The 22,429-nt window shown below is 37.0% G+C and overlaps 2 protein-coding genes across 6 annotated transcripts in view; one reads left to right on the top strand and one right to left on the bottom strand.

The window, feature by feature from the left end:
- Window positions 1-22,429, top strand: part of LOC105202528 (axonemal dynein light intermediate polypeptide 1) — a 141,919-nt gene that overhangs the window by 64,968 nt on the left and 54,522 nt on the right. The gene's annotated exons all lie outside the window — the stretch shown is intronic.
- Window positions 12,582-19,751, bottom strand: LOC113004793. Of its 2 annotated transcripts, none has more exons than XM_026139150.2 (2): window positions 14,819-19,751; window positions 12,582-14,635 (listed from the first exon to the last, which is right to left on the bottom strand). In XM_026139150.2, the coding sequence occupies exon 1, from the start codon at window positions 19,710-19,712 to the stop codon at window positions 18,708-18,710; it is 1,005 nt and encodes a 334-aa protein (XP_025994935.2). In that variant the 5' UTR covers window positions 19,713-19,751; the 3' UTR covers window positions 12,582-14,635; window positions 14,819-18,707. The 2 variants fall into 2 exon arrangements, with proteins under 2 accessions (XP_025994935.2, XP_039314907.1); XM_039458973.1 differs by having other exon boundaries at window positions 12,582-14,573.

Raw genomic sequence — 22,429 nt, 5'->3', positions numbered from 1 at the left:
GAACGACTGGAAAAAGCGCTGGCACAAATGCATTGTATCAGAGGGGGATTATTTTGAAGGGGATAACATAATTTTGGATGAATAAATGAATATTTTTTTATAAAAATGAAAAGTCACCTTACTTTTTGATCACACCTCGTATATTGTCGATGTATTTAAAATCAGTTTATTTTTTGTAATCTATGCAGTATTTGAATCTTTTTACAGATTATTAATGATATTAATAATGAAAAATATATAATTATATATATACTTTTAGACGAAATAGTTTCATGAATGAAGAAAACTCAATTTATATCCTAATGAGCAGACAATATTTGTTAAATGTTTTTTAATAAAAATTTTTTCATATTTAATTTAATTATTGTATTATAATATAATACAAAAATCTTTAAAAAATATATGATAATATAATAATTATATTAACATATATTTTTTAAAGTAGTAGATAGATATTTTGACCATTACTGTATCAATACAAATTGAACAAGAATGCCTTCAACGGTTGCAGCTAGATCTTCGTGCTTGTATTGTTTGTGTGATTTTTATATACTTTACTCAAATCTTGTTCAATTTAGAACTGTGTTATGACTAAAAATTAATTTGGCACGCCGTTTATTAAATTTGAGTATTTTTTATATATTTTTTAGTTGCATTCTTATTTAAACAAATAACAACAGTTATTTTAGATGCTATTTCGCATTTGTGAAAATAGTAAAAGAACTATTTTATTAACTATTAAAATTAATAATAATTTATATTGTATGTTAAATATAAATATTATGCTTTAATTATACATATTTCATTTTTTCGATAACGTATATTTACCTGATTTATCAGTTATATACGCATATCAGCATATAGTGTTCACAGATCATCATGAGGGATCAGCAGTTCGCAGCGATCTTCGAAGTCAAGCAACGTTCACCGGGATCGCTGAGATGGGTGACCACTCGGGAATTTCCGAAAAAAATTCCTAAAAATGGATTTTTTGCAAAAATTGTTTTTTAAAATATTATAAAAATATTCTGTTGCTCATTGGGATTATGTGACGTAATATGATACATATTTATGTAGATATTTTAAAGAAACTTTGCGCTTTTTTTCGTATGCGATAGATATATGAATCGTATATTACGCACATACGATTGTATCCCAAAAACACATGTGACAATATCATATATGACCGTATATGATTTCATCACATACGACTTTTACGGTAGGGAAGGCTATTCTATCCGGCAAATCAGTCAAAGAGTTGGAATTCCAGAGTCAATGGTTAAAGATTTACCCCATACAACACAGAAAATTCCAGCAACATTGCAGCAATGTTGCAATGTTGCAGATTGTAATGCAATATTACGGAAACATTGCAGAAATATAAATTAACAATATGCCTGCATCATTGCATTGCATATGCCAGTAATATTTCGGAAACATTGTAATATCATAATTTTTTAATAAAGTAGTGGCAATAAAGAGCCAAAGCAAAATATTTGCGTATAATAATATATTAATTTAATTCATCCATAATTATTCATCCGCATTTAGCAAACTAAGGTCGGGCGACGTTACTAAATTTTTCGCTGAATCTTTACATTTCCTAAGAATACAACCGTCTATATATTGACTGTAACTCGACTCATCCAAGTCAGGCTTTCAAAGTTAACTGCAAATCGACTTTGCATAGACGTCTGCAGACATCCTTCAAATGTTGATTCTAAGACGTCTAGAAAAAGGCATGCGATCCCGTGATGCTGTGTGCATCATAGTATTGTTAAGAAACATATTACACATGTTTTCATCTTAAACAAAGATGGAAACATGTATGTATCTACAATATCTCACCAATATTGCATTGCAATTTGCAACATTGCAACATTGCTACAATGTTGCTGCAATGTTCTGTACTGTATGGGTTGTATGTACATACATACACGTATGTAGATACATACGCTTTAGGAATTCAGTTCACGAATGTCGATCATATAGATGAGAAGATGTTACGTACTTTCAAAGCACGATACTGATTTTCTTATAATACAAAATGCCCGTACATTTATTTTTATTATTTTATAAGTCTTATATAAACAAGATATTTTAAAGACGTCTGAAAGATATCCTATTTGTTTTGGACATCTTTAGAATATCTCTAAGATGTACTAAATATATTCATTTTTTTAAGGATAAAATATCTTCTGAATATCTTATATGGGAATAATTTCATAATTTACTTATTACAATATACTGGTGATATCTTCAGGAAATTGAGATATATTTCGTATATCCGCAATAATTTTAGTATATCTTACAGATCTCCATTGCTGTGTGGGTTATAATTCCAATGAACAAAACAATATTTTTATATTTTAAAAAACAATTTTCGCAAAAAAATTCTATTCTTAGGAATTCTTTTCGGAAATTTCCAAGCGGTCACCCATCCAAGTCGCGACTTCGGTGAACGTTACCATACAGTACAGAGAGATTGCAGGAACATTGCAGAATAATTTTATTGAAATATTGTAATATTGCATTTTGATTGCGAAACATTGCTGCAACATTATTGGAAGATTGCAGCAACATTAAGATGTTCACTTTTTGAAATATTGCATTGAAACATCCCATTTTTCCAAAATATTCACATAAATATTATTACATCACATAATTCCAATAAACAAAACAATATTTGTGTAACATTTTAAAAAACATTTTTCGCAAAAAAAAATTTGGGAATATTTTTTCGGAAATTTCCAAGCGGTCATCTATCCAAGTCGCGACTCCGGTAAACGTTGCTTGACCTCCATGATCGCTGCGAACTGATTCCTCATGATAACCTGTGAACACTTTATGCTGATATGTGTATATAACTGGTAGATCAAGTCAATATACGTTATCGAAAAAATGAAATATGTATAATTAAAGCACAATATTTATATAACAAATATAAAATTATAGTTTTTTTTACTAATTTTGCAAATGCAGAATAGCATCTGGAATAACTTTTCTGTTATTTGTTTAAATAAGATGCAATTAGAAAATATATATCAATATAATACAATAATTAAATATAAAAAAATTTTTATTAAAAAAACAATTAAAAAATATTGTTTGTTCATTGGGCTGTAGATCGAATTTTTCATATATGGACCTATTTCACCTATTGATATAAATATTTATGTTTCTTAACAATGCTATGATGCACACAGCACGGGACCGCACGCCTTTTTCTAGACATCTTAGAGTCAACATTTGAAGGATGTCTGCAGACGTCTATGCAAAGTCGATTTGCAGTCAACTTTGAAAGCCTGACTTGGATGAGTCGACTTACAGTCGATATATGGACGGTTGTATTCTTAGGGAATGTAGAGATTCAGCGGAAAATTTAGTAACGTTGCCCGACCTTAGTTTGTAAATGCGGATGAATAATTATGGATGAGTTAAATTAATATATTATTATACGCGAATATTCTGCTTTGGCTCTTTATTGCCACTACTTTATTAAAAAATTATGATATTGCAATGTTAATCCGGAATATTACTGGCATATGCCATGCGATGTTGCAGGCATATTGTTAATTTATTTTTCTGCAATGTCTCCATAATATTGCATTGCAATCTGCAACATTGCAACGTTGCTGCAATGTTGCTGGAATTTTCTGTGCTGTATGGGTTGCTTGACCTCTGTGATCGCTGCAAACTGATCCCTCATGATGACCTGTGAACATTTTATGTTGGTATGTGTATGTAACTGGTAGATCAGATCAAATACTTTATAGAAAAAATGAAATATGTACAATTAAAGCATATTATTTATATAAACATGTATAAAATTATAGTTTTCACAAATGCGGAATAGCATCTGGAATAACTTTTGTTATTTGTTTAAATAAGAATGCAACTAAAAAATATATGTTAATATAATACAATAATTAAATTAAATACGGAAAAATTTTTATTAAAACGCATTAAGAAAATATGGTCTGCTCATTAGGATGTAGATCGAGGTTTCTTCATTCATAAACCTATTTCATCTATAATTTATATGATTATATATCGGCACAGTATAAAAAAAAGATAAAAAAGCTGCGCAACGATAATGTAACAATATCACTAGTTATTTTATTTGTGTGTGTGCGTGTGTATCATCACATGTACATCTACATTAAATACACGGCCAAAAGTACCATTTTGTATTCTATTATAAGAAAAATATATGTGGCAGTCAAAACAAAAAATCATTAAATTATTAACATATAATATATATTCTTAAAACAGAATAAATTTTTTTATATTTACTATAAATGAACAAAATATTTATAAAAATGTTTACAAAATATTATTATAAATATTTTTTTATTAATTATAAATATTTATATTAATATTTTTGTAAATATTTATTCTTCATATATCATAAATATTTTAAAAAATATTTAATAAATATTTTAATAATATTTTGGTCAAATATTTTTATAATCTTTTTCTGTGATGTAAATAAAATATGTATAAAATATTTCTACAATATTTATAAAAATAGTTATGATAAATATTTATTAATATTTATAATAAATATTGTATGCTATCTGGGTATACCATACATATTTCATTTAAATATATTAAAATGTATAAATATATAATTTTAATCAATTATGATGTTAGCACACATTTCCTTATATTTGAAAAAAATATAATAAAAAATTGTCGAAAACTATTTATAACAAATTATTGGAAATTTTATACTAATAAGTTTCGTACACTATTGGCCTTCAGTTGCCTGAGAAACAGTTTCCTTCCTATTGCCTTTAGATAGTCTTATACAAAAAGATTAGCGGTTACGATATAACAATGTGACTGCAACCGAAGAGAAACTTATAATTAACAAGTATTTCTCCTTTTGTGCAAAGAATGCATTGCTATCTGGGTCGATTCTATATTGAAAAAATATTCACACTTCAACATTCAACATCGCAATGTTTCTACAATATTTCCGCAATTTTGCATTGCAATTTGCAACATTGCTACAATGTTACTGCAATGTTTTGTGCTGTATGCGTAATAAATTATATTAATTTTATATTGCTACAATATCATGTTGCAATATTGACTAAATATAGGGGCATTATTTGTCACGTTAATACTATGTAACAATTGCACATTTATATTATATAGAAAGAAGCAGTAGATAGAAATAGCTGTAATGTAAATATTATGAAATATTTGTTATATAAACCGTTGCTCCTAAATTATATAGCAGTTACAAATTGTGTCGACTGGGTATGAATTTAATTTAAATAGCCTTAAAATAACGTTTCTGAAACAAACAAAATCGATTAAGGCGATGCTGGACTGACGGTGAAACTTACTCGACGTCGGTACTTCAGATTTTTCTTCTACGAACTGTGGGTTGCGCGTGAAGCAAAGAGTGAGGGGAATAGGCTAGCGCTCTTTGTCAAACGCACTCATCTTTTTTTGTTTTTTGGACTTTAGTGCCTCTAATGCAGGATTTCTGAACTACCATGAACGCAATTTATGCTCTTCGCATCAATATATGTGAAAATTACATAAACAAATTTTATTCAGGCTTTTCTCTTATACTAGAACTTCTAGGATTATTCTGCAAGTGTCGTATTGTATCTTTTATTTATTCTACTTGCCGTAAACTACTTATTTTATACATACCAAGTCTAAAACTTTTATATGAGGCACATGTTGTCACGAGTCGGCTGCAGATGCCGATAATTAAACTATAACTTTTTAATCAATTTTTGTTTTTTGTATTGAATTATACTTTCTGGCAAATATTTTTGTCACTACTTTAATCGTGTAAAAGGATTTTGAGATCAATAAAGCCAATTAAGAGAAAAGCCGGAATAAAAATGAGCACATATATATATGTTGTCCAGCATCGCCTTAAGAGTGATTAATTGTACTTAAGGGAATAGATAGTGAAACAGATAAACTATTAGAAGTAAAAAATTCCATTAATCCTCTAAATTAATATATTTTAAAAGCTGTTTTGAAATTTATGAATTATACTGATAACTAAGAACAATATATTTTGGTATATAAAATTACAAATAATTCATAAAACTTTTGCAATTGATATTAATATGTAAACAGATACTCTAAATAAAAAAGAATAATGTGCCCAGCAAACACTTTGTACGCAAAAGGATATCACATTGGCACCAAATTCCAGCGTATTTCGTACCAAAACCATATCCTACTGTGTCCGCATTAGGATGCCCAATGTAAATCAAATCTGACGAACATATCTGAAGTCAAATTGAAACCAATATCAGAACAAATTTGATAATAATAATGTGATGACAAAATGGCATCAAACACAAACCAAATCTATTATCAAATGCGTTGATAAAATAGTGCCAAATACAAACCAAATCTGTTTTCAAACGTGCTAACAGAATGACATCAAATACTGATCAAATCTGATGTTTCCGAGACCAATAAAATAATTATTTTTTTTTAACAAATTTTATTATACTTATAATTTAATCTGTATCCACTGTTTCACATATAACATTTTAATTCACTTATTACAATTACGCATTATTTTATAAATTTTTGAAAATGCATGTTGACGCCGGCGGTATTCGAACCTAAGATTTCGGAATAACAACCTAACACGCTAACACGTTAATCGTACACATGTGATATCGTTAATAAAACGTTATATTGGAAGTAAAGCTGAATTAAACCGGAAAATACGCGTTTTGAATATCGCGCAAACATTATTACTAACCCTATAATTATTTAGTTAGATATTTTTAATATAAATATAAATAATTAAAATTTTTTCCTGCCCATGGCCAGATTAATCAAAAAATAACAATTAGAAGTAGTATTGAAGCATAATAAAACATTATTGACGTAAAGAGCACGTTGCAAAAGTCAATTTTGCAATTAATTGTTCTAAACAAATTATTAAAAATGGCTGTAGAGGAAAACTGATTGCACCAATTGATTTACCGGGAAAAATTACTAAAGAAACATATATGACGCTTTCTTACTTGTATAGTTGTTATAATTATTATAAATAAATTAGTTGCATAATTGTTTTAACAAAAAGATAATGGCCAAATTTCGTAAAGAGAGCATGATGTGCGTAATGTAACATTTTATCCTTCTTTAATTTTTGATAATCAACAAGAAGTATGTTATGATCATTCTGCGCTTTACGGAACGCAACTAATGTTGCATTCTTGTGTGATAAATGCTGACATTTTCGTAATAACAAGCTTGCTTACTATCTGCCATCAATTTGTCAACCATACATACAACAGATTTGTCTGCTATCAACTTCCAATCTGTCGTGTATTTTGACAAAGGGATATTATTGCATTCTTGCGTGAAAATTACTAACATTTGTGCAATAACAAACAGTAATATTTATTTAATATTTGTTATAAATTTGTCGTCAAAACTTTCAACAGATTTTTTTTTCATTTTTCATATACTCTGCCAACAAGGTTGTAGTATATTCAGTACAAATATATTAACAGTACCGGAAATACCAATGTATGCGGACCATATGCGGACCAAAATCTGTTACCAATCTTTACAGTTGCAGAAATGGTTATAGGAGTAACAGCTGAATGTTATAATTTTTTAAATAACCATTTGCTAACATTTATGCAGGTGTCCGAATTTCCATGAGCGGGAGTGTACGAACTAAATACGAAAATTCAAAATTTTGTGTTTCTATAGATGCATATGTATACCTACATATTTTTTTTTAACACGAGGCTAAAAGGCCTTAAATATTATAAACCAAGTTTTTTTTTATAAATATATAAAATACGGATGTATACAAAATTACATAAATACAAGTGCATTTTAAAAAGTATAAAATTATTGTAACACATTTAGCAAAATGTATTTTCGATTTAGCTATATTATTTATTGTATATAAATATATTAAATGACTATAACAACAGACCGATTACAACTATTCGGAATCGATTTGATTTTCTTTGAAATATGTTGTTCAATTTCCATACAGCAAAATTTTTCACATGTATCTTAAAAATATTTTAGTAATAATTTCTTTAGTTTTTGAGATTTAGGGGGGAGGATAGTAGAGATGCGTACAAACGTAAAAAAAAATGTTAAAATAATTGAGTTTCCCGTCACGAGAAATTAATAAATTACTTCGAATAAGAGTAACAGCCTTTTAATGTTCAGACATAAAGATACAGAGAGTAACGTTGCTAAGTGAAATCTAAATTACATGAAATTAAATACATAAACAGAAAATATTGCTTCTTGCATATCTAATAACTTATCGTTGATATACAGTATTTCTCGAGATCGCTTTACCAACATTCCCTCATTCAAACTTGAGACATAGTAATTAAACTACATACACCTTTTAAATTTCACAAAGTTTTATTATTTATTTCTTCACATCCATATCGTTATTACAATATTCATTTTTCACATTAGTCACAAGCTTTATAAGTGCATCCGCGACCATTTCGTTACTAGACACATACATTAAATTTATAATATCACACGATATTTTTTCTTTAACAAAGGTGTATCAATATGTTTAAACCTAGCATGATAATTATTAGAGTAAATTAATTTAAGCGCACTTTGATTATCTGACAACAATCTTGTTGGAGTATTAACATATTAACTATCTATTTTATTTAAAAGTTACTTTAACCATAATAATTTCTGACTGGCTAATGTAATTGTTACATACTCCGATTCGATTGTTGAGAATGAAACACTTTGTTGTCTTTTTGAACACCATGACACTGCGCAATTTCCCAATAAAGACACATATCCACTCGTGGAACGATGACTATCTATGTCTCCGGCTCAATTAGGTATAATCGGTATAATCGGTATAATCAACTAACTTCGCGACTTCCATTCCGTTAAATTTTAATTTAAAATCTACCTTTTATATAACACAAAACACGTTTTACCGCATACCAATGTGCCTTTCCCGGATTTTCTGCAAAGGATCCTAAAGTTGAAATTGCACAACCTAAATCTGGCCACGTCGCTTGATAGATATACATTATGCAGATATATAAGCGCTTCCTTATACTGAATATTCTTCATTGCTTCAATTTTTGTTTCGTTCTTCGGCATCATATCTTTAGTTAACTTTTGATTCATATCCAGTGAAATCTTCACCGGGTTGCAATCTTCCACCTTGAATTTTTTCAAAATTTCTTCTACGTAATTCTTTTGATCCAGTACTATTTCTTTATTTTTTTTTGGTCTTGTTGTACATCAATCCCTAGAATTCTGGATACAGTGCCTAAGTTTCTCATTTTGAAATTCTTTTTGAAGTTTACTATGATTATTTTTTTAAGATTTCTATCATTTGTAAATAAGAACAGATCAACATATGTTGTTATAAACATAATAACTCCTCCACTCTTTTTGTATGTAAAAACTACGATCTGTCTCCAATCTTGTAAATCCTGTCTCTTGTAGAGTCCAATCCAGCTTTTTATTCCAAGCATAGACCCCCTGCTTCAAGCCATATAAAGTTTTCTTGAGTCTGCATAATTAATTTTTGCTATTTTTCACTTACAATCCTTCCGGCAGGTTCATGTATACTTCCTCATCAAGTTCTCTGTTAAGAAATGCTGTCACGACGTCCAAATAATCTATGTCATAATCCTTTTCAACAGCTATTGCAAATAGACATCTCAAGCTGCTAAATCTTATCACAGGGCAGAATGTTTCGTGATAATCTATCCCTGGTACTTGCTCATAGCCCTTTACTACTAATCTTGCCATAAATTGTTGAGATCCATCTTGAAGATTATATTTAATTTTAAATACCCATTTAGTTTTTAAAATCTTTTTTCCTTTAGACGAAGAGCACAGTTTATTCCACGTTTTATTTTGCTCTAGCGCATCGAGCTCTTTTTTTATTGCTATGCGCTATTTCTTATTATGTGGACTAATTAATGCTTCTTGTACATTTGTAGGTTCCTCTCCTGTAGGTTCCATTGAAACTTTAAACGTAACGTAGTCTAACCATCTTTTTAGTTTGGAAATACAATTACTGCGACGTGGTGATGATGGTTCTTCTTGTATCTGTGAATTTTGATTATTATCCGATATTGAATTTGTATCATTGCTTACCTCATCAATCTCATTATCTGTCTCTTGTAAATCATTTTCATTGGGTATTTCTAAACTTTCTTCGGAGACATTGTTCACATCCACCTCTTGTTCTTCGTGATTTTCAGGCTCACTCATAGAGGATACAGTGTGAATTATTTCACTTTCCTCGTTGGATACTTTGGAAATCATCTCACTTTTCTTGTTGAAAATTATCTCACTGTCCTTGTTTGCTGTTCTTTTTTCATCAAAGATCACATCCTTGCTCCTGAAAACCTTTTTCGTTTCCTCATCGTAAAAACGATACCCTTTAATATGTTCTAAATATTCTAAAAATACACAAGGTCTTGATTTTTTATCCCACTTACGTCGTAGTTTTTTGGGAACATGTGCTAAGGCCCTACAACCAAAAACTTTTAAATGTGATAAATCTAATTTTTCATCAGTCCAAATCTTATACAATGTCTATAAGTTTCTTCGCTGGTGAACAATTAATTAAATAAATCATTGAACATGCTTCAGCCCAAAATTTTTTTGGAAGCCCTGCATCTACAAGTAAACAGCGTGCCTTTTCTACTACTGTTCGATTGCTACGTTCTGCTAACACGTTTTGCTGTGGTGCATTTGGAATGGTCAACTGATGTTGTATTCCTTTTTGACAAAGAAACTGTTTAAATGATTCATTGACATAATCACGTCCATTATCTGACCGCAGTAGAAGAATTCGGTGACGTTTCTCGACGTACACCTTGTAAGTCTTGAATGCATCTAGAACTTTGCTTTTATTTTTTAAGAAATAGATACTTAATTTTCTTGAAAAATCGTCAATAAACAGGACAAAGTACTTTGAACCTCCGAAACTTTCTTCATCGGTCCACAGACATCTGAACGTACTAGTTCAAGGAGTTTTGAAGCCCTCCACTCATTTTTCTTTATTGGCTGTCTTGTTTTCTTGTCTTTGCACAAACTTCACATGGACGCTCATCCGGATCATTAAACCTAAGACCGCGCGCAAGCTTTTCTCTTAATAATTTCATATTAATTCGATTTAAATGACCGAGCCTTCTATGCCACATCAAACTATCATCTATTTTACAATTATACGCGGGGTTATCCGATTGTACTAATTTATATATATTATTTATTGACTTTGCTATCGCAACTAAGTCACCATCCGCATTTTATATTTTACAATTGTGCTAAATTTTATTATGTAACCTCTTTCGGTTATTTTCCGCACGGATAACAAATTTACTTTAAGTTCGGGAATATAAAATATATCCTTCACGACAATTTTGCAAATTTTATTATTTATTAGTGCCGCTATCGTTACCGAATCTTTTCCCTCAACACGTAATTTCTTATTATCCGCGACAACTACATTTTCATAAATAGTTACTATTGAAGAAAATGATTTCTTCTCTGGTGTCAAATGTACTGATGCCGCTGAATCTATGAACTAGCCTTCATCACTTACTTAGTTATTTGCAGGATTGGGTAAGTTAATAAATTTTTTTAACTAAATTAAGTTAAAGTTGATGGTACGTAAAAATTGCATTATTTTAAATAGCAAAATAATTATAATGTAAATTATCAAATAAAGTTCTTGTTTTATTTATAATTTAAGAGTTTATATGAAATAAAAAGAAATATCGTTTTTTATATAGTCATGTATTCTTTTACAACTTTTACATTTTATGATTAAATTATTAAAAATATGATTTTACGTAATATAAAATATAACCTCATATATGATATATCGATAAAATATAATCCTATTTAAGAAATTTATCATTATTAAAATAATTACTAAATTTTAATAAGAACATTATTTCAAAATAATTCAGTTAACTTTCCTTGTAAGTCATCAACCAATATTTGTACCAATAGTAAACCATGCCTGCACTAAACATTCGTTCTACATGTGCTCAGGATGATACCGATGTATTATACTGTCATATACACAGATAAAAATATTAACATAGAAAAATGTTAATAAGTTAATGTTTAAAAATAATTAGTTAAAGTTAAAAATTAATGCAATTAAAATTAACTAAATTAAGTTAAAAGTTATTAACTTTTTAACTTTTAACTTTTTAACTTGTTACTACAGTTACGTCCGGCTTTAGGAGGATGATTCTTATCTTACGATAAACTGGATTTAGGGAAAGGAGTGGGAGGATGTAACACTGAGCTCGTGCACGCGTATTATGAGGCGTGACACGAAAAGAACGCACTGACGTTCAGGTCAATGGTTGACCAGGATCCAATGACAGAAGGCCAGCCCGCCATTTGCGCTTTACAGTCCTGTTTCGGGGCAACGTATTTAAACGCTCTCCCCAAGATCGGACCACGTGCTGAAATCTTTTAAGAACTAAGGATGGTGGTAGGGTCTATGGTCGAGAAAATAAATTCAAATTAGAAAAAAAACAAAGTTTTGTTTAATAAAGAAAAATCTTTTGTACAATTAAAATTTATAAAAGTTTATTTTGAACATTGTCGGAGTGTTTATAAAGGATTTCGTATTATTTCTGACATTATCTTTAACTAATTCTACGTTTAACTACTTTATATTTAACTAAATTTCCACATTATATTGACAAATTTAAGTTTTTGTTGTGTTAATCGTAAACATATGTATGTATAGCGGGGTGTATATTGATGTGTGCATGATTATATGATGGCGTTCACTCTGGAGAACCCTGATGATTATGCCGGTGCGGATGTACATGTGAGTTACAGTTCCTCTATCTCTACCGTAGACGGAGGGAACATGGAATGGAATCTGGTGACGGGAACTAAGTAGGGGTCTGGATGACCAGGGTAAAAAAATGGGATAGCCGCGCCCTGTGGAACCCAAACGACGGCGTCCCTTAATTCTTCGAGGTTTACAGGACCGGGATCAATGTAGAAGACATGGGGGTGGAGAGAGGCATTGTATGTTGAGAAGGTGAAGAATTCATCGATCACATTCACGATCCTGTAAAGATGGACATGAGGAGAAGGAGGAGGCGGAGGAATCTCCTCAAAATCGTGTGAGGAGAAAGGGGGAAAAGGGAAACCAGGAACCTCTTCGGGTTCTATTGAATACCCCTCCTCGCATTTTCGAGGGGGTGCTAAGAAAAAAGGGGAGGAGATGCGTGGGGCGAAATCTTCGCACACCCGTGGAGGTGGTGAAGAGAGAGGAAGGGAAAAGTCTTCGCACACCCGTGGAGGTGACGAAGAAGAAGGAATGGAGATTTCTTCTATGCTTAGCGTAGGTAGGGAAGGGGGAAGAGCGCTAAGCAAACTCGGGGGAACCTGAGTGAGAAATATCGGGCTGTTCGGGGTCGTGATATCCACCGAACGTAAATTAATTGCGGCATGTGTGGAGAGGAAGAGTGAAGGGCGATAACGTGATATTAACAAAAGTAACTTTAATCAATCGAAATTAAAGTAAGAACAAGAGGTAACATACAATTATGAGACGCGTGGCGCAATATTTGCTGACCGAGCACGAATACCAAAAGGAGGGTTCGAGCCTTATTTCTTATATACACGTGAAAACGCGAATCGCTTGTTTTTAATTCGCTTCTAGCTGCAAATTATTGCCTTATATGGTAATGTTTTAAAACCATTACCATATTTGGCAATGTCTTGTAGCCAAATCAATGGCTCTTTCTTTTGTCTCTCACGCTTTATCTAAGTGGTGCTCCAAATAAATATAATTATTTATTGCGATACAAAATTAATGAATTTTATAGAAAAAAAATTGGAGCAGTATCTTGAACATTGCCGCTCGCCTCGTTGTATATTGTCAACGAAACATTACAAACTTTATGACCATGCAAAACATTTATATATATTTATTCATTGATTTGAATTCACGCATTCGCCGGATTCACAGTGAATTTAGCCTTCGGAAAAATGACGATTTTGGTAACCGGTCGCTTTAATGAGGAAGATGTGGTCCGAACGGTGACCACGCGAACCTGTCCGTCGTCGCCAGGATGTACAGTCGTGATCCGTGCCAGAGGCCAACGACTCGGGGGCGTTTGTTCTCCGCGAATGAGACACAGTTCACCGACGTCGGGGTTGATCTTTGATTTCTACCACTTTGTTCGGGCGTTGAGAGTTTGCAGATATTCTCTTGACCATCTGTTCCAGAATGGCAGTGTCGTCATGCATACGCTGCAGGCACTGCCACCGTGTCAGGTGATTGAGAAGCTCAAAAGAAAGAGATAGCTCCGGCACGGACGTTAGCGCAGCACCTGTTAAGAAGTGTCCCGGAGTTAAGGCTGCGAGATCTGCAGGATCGTCGGACAAGGCCTGCAATGAACGAGAGTTCAGGCATGCCTCAATTTGTGCCAGCATCGTGGTCAGCTCCTCGAAAGTCAAGATCGCCTCGCCGATGACTCTCCGGAGGTGGTGTTTAACAGATTTCACGGCTGCCTCCCAGATACCTCCGAATAGAGTCCCTAGAAGTAGAGAGTCTGGACATCTCGTGGTTCCACGTGATTGGATACACGTAATTGTGCACCTAAAATGGCACCAATACGGATCCCTGTTTAATCCTCTTTAGCCAATGCGATAACAGCATACAACACGTTCAAGTGCACACAACGATAAATATACACACACATAAAGCTCACGTACATACACTGACATAATCATCGACATTTTAGGAACAGATGTCCAGACTCTCTACTTCTAGGGACTCTACCTCCGAAACGAGGAGCGGCCAGAGGGTTGAATCATCATTCGACGCCCTCGCTTGCTAGAAGTTCAACCAGCTGCCGGTTGTTCTCCACTGCTGTTTGGAAAAATGCTCGGAGTTGAGCATCGGCGCCAACAAAGTTTGTACCTCTGTCGTTGTACACCGACTGACACATCCCGCGACGTGAGACAAACCGTCGAAAAGCGACCATGAAAGCATCTGTGGAGTAGTCGGACACCAGCTCGAGATGAACAGCTCTGGTGGCAAGGCAGACAAAGATGCAGAAGAAGGCCTTCTTCGATTTGTGACCTTGTCCCACTGCTGTTCGAACCAGCACCGATCCCGCATATTCCACGCCAGTGTGAGTGAAGGGCCGCGATGCTGTCACTCTGGACTTCGGAAGCTGACCCATTGGAGGTTGAGGAGAAGCCGTCCGCCATCGCACGCAGGGAATGCATTGGTGGATGAGGCGTCGAATCTCGAGGCGTCCACCGGACACCCAGTATCGTTGGCGGAGTTGTCCCAGGGTTAGCTGCACTCCTCCATGCAAGGTCTTCTGATGGCAGGCTCAATTACAAGCGTTGTGAAATGAGGCTGGATCACGGGATGTCGCTCGTCAAGGTTGAGAACGGCGTGTTTAAGCCGCCCGCCGACCCGAATGATTCCGTGCTCGTCCTTGAATGGGATCAGCTTCACCAGCAAGCTGCGTTTTGGCAACGAACCCCTTTTGGAAAGCGCTAGCGTTTCAACTCGGAACCATCTGCACTGCACACAGCGTATCCAGCGACGACGTGCCTCCTCGATTTCCCGTGGTGTTAGTGGAGTACCTGAAACAGATGAAGTGTGTCGTATTCTGATCGCCTCGAGCCAACGATAGCACCAAGCGGTCACCCGCAGCAGGCGATGTAGTTTCGAAAAGCGCTGCAGCAGAGGTGTGTCTTGATCCTCTTCAGGGTCAACCATAGAACATATAATACTGGAAGGAGCATAGTCTCTTGAAAGTGTCGTCGAATAGATTGACAAAGATAGATAGATGATGATGCTAGTTTGTAATGCGTATGATCAGAGAAGCGCGGGCAAATGAATTATAGCACAAAACGGTATATGTATAAAGGTCAATAAAAAACTAATTTATGATTAAAAAAATATTAAAGTAACAAGTGACAAATTATAATTTATATTAACTGAATAAAAACGCATTCAAATGTAAATAATAATTTGTATATTTATTTATTGGTTATCGAACAGTACAAGTTTCGTATATTTGTGCCTGATATAATTATCTTTTTCGCAAAGTTGCTTATTCGTATGATGGATTCAAATCTTTAAATATTGTTTAATAATTAATTTAATCATTTCTGTTCTGTGATTAAAAAACAGATCTTGTAAATAATTAAACTTACATGTGATATGTAGACGTCTGATCTCATTTCCTTGCAAATGTAGCAATAATTATTGTCACAATTTCGTAGAATAGTGTTCAATTCTTCCAAAGGGGTTTTTTGATTACGCGTCCTGAACTCAATACAACTCAATACTTACAAAGCTCAATTGAAGGTTAGCTTAGATGCCTTGGATGGCGACGCATCTGTATGGAGCATGCGCATTACAAGTTAGGATCATCATCTCTCCATCCTTGTCAATCTACTCTCGGACAATCAAATGCATGGGGCTGATAGGGCTATGCTCCTTCCAGTACTATATGTTCTAAGGGGTCAACGGTGGTAGCGTGTATCTGCGAACGCTCTTCTGGTAACGGCGATGGTAGCGACGGTGAGTCCTATTTGAAGGGGCACTCGGCTTCTTCAGTCAGCCAGGTCGGGCCGCTCCATCAAAGTGAATGCTCCAAAAGATTCTTTGGGGAGAGCCCGCGTGAAACACAATTTGTCGGATTTGAATTGCCTGAAATGTGATGCTATCGAGCCTCGGGAAGCGTCCGTTGTATGTCTGCTACTCGGTTAGCTACGTAGGTTTTCCACCAAGAAGGATGTCCTTTGATCTAGGCAAGGATAACCGTTGATTTGGTCCAGAAATGAAGAGGCGCAGATGTCAATTTCATGACCGTCGTCACGTGAACTGTCAGCTTTGCTAAAAGAGCGGCCGCACAGAGTTCTAGACAAGGATACCGGCCGCACTGGAGCTACCTTGGTTTTAGCCTGAAGTAAAAAAGAAAGTCGACGATCTTTTTTGATCTGTAACCCGGAGATATACAGCCGCTGGATATGCTCGCTCTGAAGCATCTGCGAATTCGTGCACCTCAGCATGACCGCCCGCCGTGCTAATTTGTATCCAACGTGGTACGCGTATTTGCTCGAGTAAAGGTAACTCGTCGCGCAATCGCTGCCACACTCGTTCTTCCATCAAAGAGACAGGTTGATCCCACTCAAGTTGTTGTAGCCACAGTGTCTGAATGAGGATCTTCGCAGTTATAATCACCGGTGAAAGCTAGCCCATCGGATCGAACAAACGCGCTGTTTGTGAGAGCACGATACGTTTTGTTACTTGCCCTGCGTCTAATGGTCGTACTCGAAAAGCGAAGTAATCTTGCCGAAGATGCCACAGCAGGCCCAGGGTAAAATGTTCGACGTCGGCGTCCCACGCTCGAGGATTTTGAACCTGGCAATGCTCGAGTGGAATGTCTGTTAAGACTGCGTCGGAATTAGCAGCCCATTTGCGAAGAGGAAAGCCACCGGCGGCGCAGAGACCAGTCAGGTCGTCTTTCAATAGTCGTGCTTTGTCGAGGGTGTCTGCACCTGTAAAAATGTCGTCAATGTACGTATCTCGTTGTATGACTACGGCAGCGTGCGGGAAACGAATCTCTTCATCCGCAGCAAGTTGTCTGAGTGTACGCATAACCAGGAACTGAGCGCAAGCTAAGTCGTAAGTGACGGTGTTTAACCGGAATTCCTGCAGATCACTGTTCGTCTCAGGTCGCCACAGTATTCTCTGCAGATCTCTGTCGTTCTGGTGCACCAGAATCTGACGGTACATTTTCTCCATGTCTGCTGCCAAGGAGAATCTGTGTTGCCGCCATCGTAGCAACACGTCGGACAGTGCAGGCAGGAGATTTGATCCGGTAGCGAGATGATCATTGAGGCAGTCTCCATCGGCCAGGCGCGATGATCCGTTAAAGACCACGCGAATCTTCTTGGAGGATGTCGATTCCTTGACGACTCTGTGATGAGGCAAGTAGCAGACGCGTCATGTTTGAGAGGTGACGACGACGCCGTCATATGACCAAGGTCAACGTATTCGGCCATGAAGTTGCGGTACAGCCGTTGGAAGTCGTAATTGACCGTGAAACGACGCTCCATGCATTGTAGCAAGCGTACCGCCGCTCGTCGCATTTCGTAGAGATTCGTAGAGATTTGGTAGCGTGGATTTCACCGGGAGGCACACGATGTATCTACCCTCAGGCGTTCTGCTATGCGAGGAAACGAAAAGATCTTCGCACGTCTGATCCTCGTCGGTCAGGGGAAGGGGAGCGCTGGGAGGCTCTTTCTGACTCCAAAAACGGCGCACCAACTCCGTGATTTGTGCGTCCGTTTGGCAGAAATACGTCGAAGATGACAGTTGCTCAGCATAGCATTATTGACGATGCCTGAGAGGATCGAGCCTAGCAAAGTTCGTTGTGCGATCGGTGCGCGAGGACCGCCTTTGCGCAGACCCTCCTCGACGATCGCGGAGTGCACATCGATGCCCAAAAGTAGTTTCACCGCATCACCTTTCATGAACTCCGGATCTGCTAGCTGTAAATCACGGATGTGAAGCCATTTCGTGCGCGTGGCATCCACTCGCGTCCTGTATGCAGAGATTCGCGACATGACTAGCGCGGACAATCGCATTGAAAAGTTTGTAGTGAGCGAGCTGATAATTACTGATATTCAACCTTTTGTCATCTCGGTCTGTTGCCCGCCAACGCCGAAGATTGACATTGAGGCGGGTAAGCGCGGAAGGCGAAGACGTTGAGCGCCTCGCTTGCAATTGAAATCTCGGACCCGGGATCGATTAATGCGCGAACTGTATGACGAGCACCATACTTATCTGTTATGCCTACTTGTGCGGTGGCCAACAAGACTGCGGCTTTCTTTTCCTCGAATTGATGCACATGAAGCGACGTTGGAGAAGCACTGGAGGAAGCCGTCAATTTGGAACTGACTTTAGAGATGCACACATCGTGAATGGAACTATGATGTCGTGCGTTGCAGACGGCGCAAGATTTCCGCGATGGACACTCTGTCAAAGCGTGGTTGCCAAAGCAGTTGAAGCACAGCTTGCTCTCCGCAAACTCCTTCTTTTGAGCAGGCTGTTTCTTTTGGAAGTCATTACAATGAAGGATGTAATGCTCCTTTTGACATAGCGTGCATTGGCTTTGCTTCGTTTTCTGTGCTAAATTTGCTCGAGCCGATTGCGAGAACAAACTCGTAGACGGAAGTCGTTGCGCACGCATTCCCCGAAGACGATTGAAGAGCTTCCAATGCGAGCAGTCTACGCTCCAAAAACTTCTTGAGTCAAAGGAAGGAGGATCTCTCAAGTCACCCGTGGCTTCTTCCCATTCTCGTCTGGATCGTGAATTCATGAGTTCGATGACGGAAGGCATAAAAAAATCATTGTCATAGGCAGACTTTTGCCCGATGCTTTCCAGAGTGCTCGCGGTTTGCAACATGCTGTTGACCAATTTCTTGAGATCGGTAACTGATTCTGTCTTCATCCGAGACATCATGGAGAAGGTCGAGAGACACGAGCGCACGAGTACGCGCTTGTTTTCGTAGCGCTCTTCCAGGATGGCCCATACTCGTTTAAAATTGTCACTAGTGGTCGGCAGATTTTTGATTCTCTCTTCGGCTTCACCTTGCACTCTAGTCTTCAGGTAGTGGAGTCTTTCGACGTCAGCGAGCATAGGGTGGCGTGGGAGGATCAAGACGAAAAGATCTCAAAAAGCCGGCCAGTCTATTCGTCCCGAAAAGAAAGGCAGCTTGATATTCGGAAGCTTTTGTTTGGAGCTGCTTTCTTATGCTGCGGGGAGCGTTCTCTCTGGCTCGCTGTGCTTGGCAGTGCGTGTATCATATCAAGGAGGGAGCCTTGTTGCTTGTTGACCATTTCTTCGACCCGTTCGGGAAGATTTTCCTTGAAATAATTGTTGCTAGCTGCAATGGATGGGCCTAGTGCGCTGTTTGGAACGCGTCGTGATTGCTCTGGAACTTATTCCAATTCGAATCCAGAGAGTGTAGACGAGCTTCCACCGTGCCTTGTGTAAACCGTTTTAACCTATTTTCTTCAGATTCTCTTCTGTACGGGTGATGCGGCCGTAGAGCTCAGTTTGAGCATCGATTAATGCTTGCGTGTCCATATTCATGTTGAAGTCTTTCACTTTTCACTGTTGAGCACTATCACTACCGGCTACCGTTACACTCACACGGATCACACGCGCTTTGGAGGATGCGGCAAATCTGGCTCGAAGGACCAAAAGATAATGTTCGGGGTTGTGATATTTGCCGAACGTAAATTAACTGCGGCGTGTGTGGAGAGAGAGAGTGAAGGGCGATAACGTGATATTAACAACAAAAGTAACTTTAATCAATCGAAATTAAAGTAAGAACAAGAGGTAACACACAATTATGAGATGCGTGGCGCAATATTTACTGACCAAGCACAAATATCAAAAGGAGGGCTCGAGCCTTATTTCTTATATATACGCGTGAAAACGAGAATCGCTTGTTTTTAATTCGCTCCTAGCTGCAAATTATTGCCTTATATGGTAATGTTTTAAAACCATTACCATAATTGGCAATGTCCTGTAGCCAAATCGATGGCTCTTTCTTTTGTCTCTCACGCTTTATTTAAGCGGTGCTCCACATAAATATAATTATTTATTGCGATACAAAATTAATGAATTTTATAGAAAAAAAACTGGAGCAGTATCTTGAACACGGGCTGTGGAGGAGTTAGGCGGCATAGGTGATTATAGTACTCTTCGGCGACAATCAAATTGGCCGGAGAGTACGGGGGTGAGTTATGTGGGCTAAATTCCTGAGGGAGGGGGAATACGAGATGGTCAAGACCGATTCAGGGGGGGAGTCAGGGGTTATTTTGTAAGAAAATAAGAAGAAATTCGAAGGGCCTGGAGAATCGGGATGAAGAACCTGAGTGGCCTCAGGGACCTCGGGCTCTTTGGGAACAGGAGGTGGAGGCGATTGAAGAGGAACCAGCTCAGCTCGAGGTTGGCTGCGGTCTATTCCTCGTAAGCACTCGTGATAGGCCTTGTCAAGGAGGCCACGCGCTCTCAATGTCCTCTTTTTTGGAGGCGTTTTGCGGCCCGGGGGGTTCGGTTCCGGCGTTTGTTATTGTCAGGCACTAAGGATTAATTCGAGTATATATAAAAAAAAGAATAAAATAGAAAAAAAGATAGGGAAGGGGGAGAGAAACAAATTTGTTAATGACTTACTATTGATGATATTTAGTAGTGTATATGTTAGTAGTGCGTATATGGTGATCCTCGGCCTTGGAGGTGTCCGTTCGGTGGAGTGTCTCAGAATCGTCGGGTTCGCTCGTGGAAGAGTCAGGCGTGGTCGACGGCTTCGCAAACCAACGTCAAACGGGCAGTTGATATGAAACTCACTAACTAATGAATCGCCCAAGACACTTCGCGACCGAACATTAGATATAACTATGGGTGCGACGTCACAGACTTGAACAGCAAGGCTGCCACGGATTATGTCACCGATAGAACAAGAACAAGAATGCGCTCTCCGCTCCGAAGCTCCGGCTTATATACCAATTTTGGCCCATAATTCTTACAATTTTTTAAAGGCTGAATATTCTATTTTTCGTTAAGTGCGTCCACGCACTCCCAAAATCTTGATTCTCAGTGTCCCATTACCTCTAATGTTCACCAAGGAGGCGCGCTTCCGCATAATGCCACAAAGCACTCCTTCTTAGAGCAATCTCATAAATTGATTTTATTTTCTTTTAGACAATGTAAATGGCGACTCTTAAAAGATCACCTATTCGATACTTGTGACATGTTTATTTGTGCCATGTGCACTGATTCTTGGCATCAAGGGAATAGCGGTCATAAGAATTACGATTTCTGGGTATCAAATTTCGAGCGTTCCCAGATGTTACCCGCTTAAGTTTGATCTTACGTTGGGCGCTATTCTTTTGAGAGGCTTCGCGTTTCAATTTTAACGTTTGTCAGCTATTGCAGGCGACCTTTAGGAAATCACTTATTCAGTGAGGGTTGGCATATTTATTGCGCCATGCACATAGATTTTCGGCGCAGAGAGAAAGTCGCGGTCGTGGGGAGGGGGATTCGGTGTCCTGGCTTTTCCTATCTCCGGCGCTCGCCTACACAGTCCACCCGTCTCCGGTGTCAAAAGCCTCATGTTCTCAAGATCCTTTGTGTTTTAATTTATTTGTTCGGCTAGTGGAGCTGACCTGTTGGCAAACCTCGGAGGCAGTTTTAATACTTTATGATGCCAGCCACACCAATTTTTATAATTATGTATGTGTCCCCGCTTTTTTGGTTGTCCTCCTCTCTTGTCTTAAGCGCTTCCTGGTCAACCCTGCACGTGCGTCGAGCAACAGTGTATCTATTCTCGAAAGAAAAGAATCGTT

Source organism: Solenopsis invicta, chromosome 16 (genome assembly GCF_016802725.1).
Source record: "Solenopsis invicta isolate M01_SB chromosome 16, UNIL_Sinv_3.0, whole genome shotgun sequence".
NCBI classification, from domain to species: Eukaryota; Metazoa; Arthropoda; class Insecta; order Hymenoptera; family Formicidae; genus Solenopsis; species Solenopsis invicta.
Note: the sequence above shows the minus strand (reverse complement) of the source record. Positions and strands in the feature narration are given on the sequence as shown.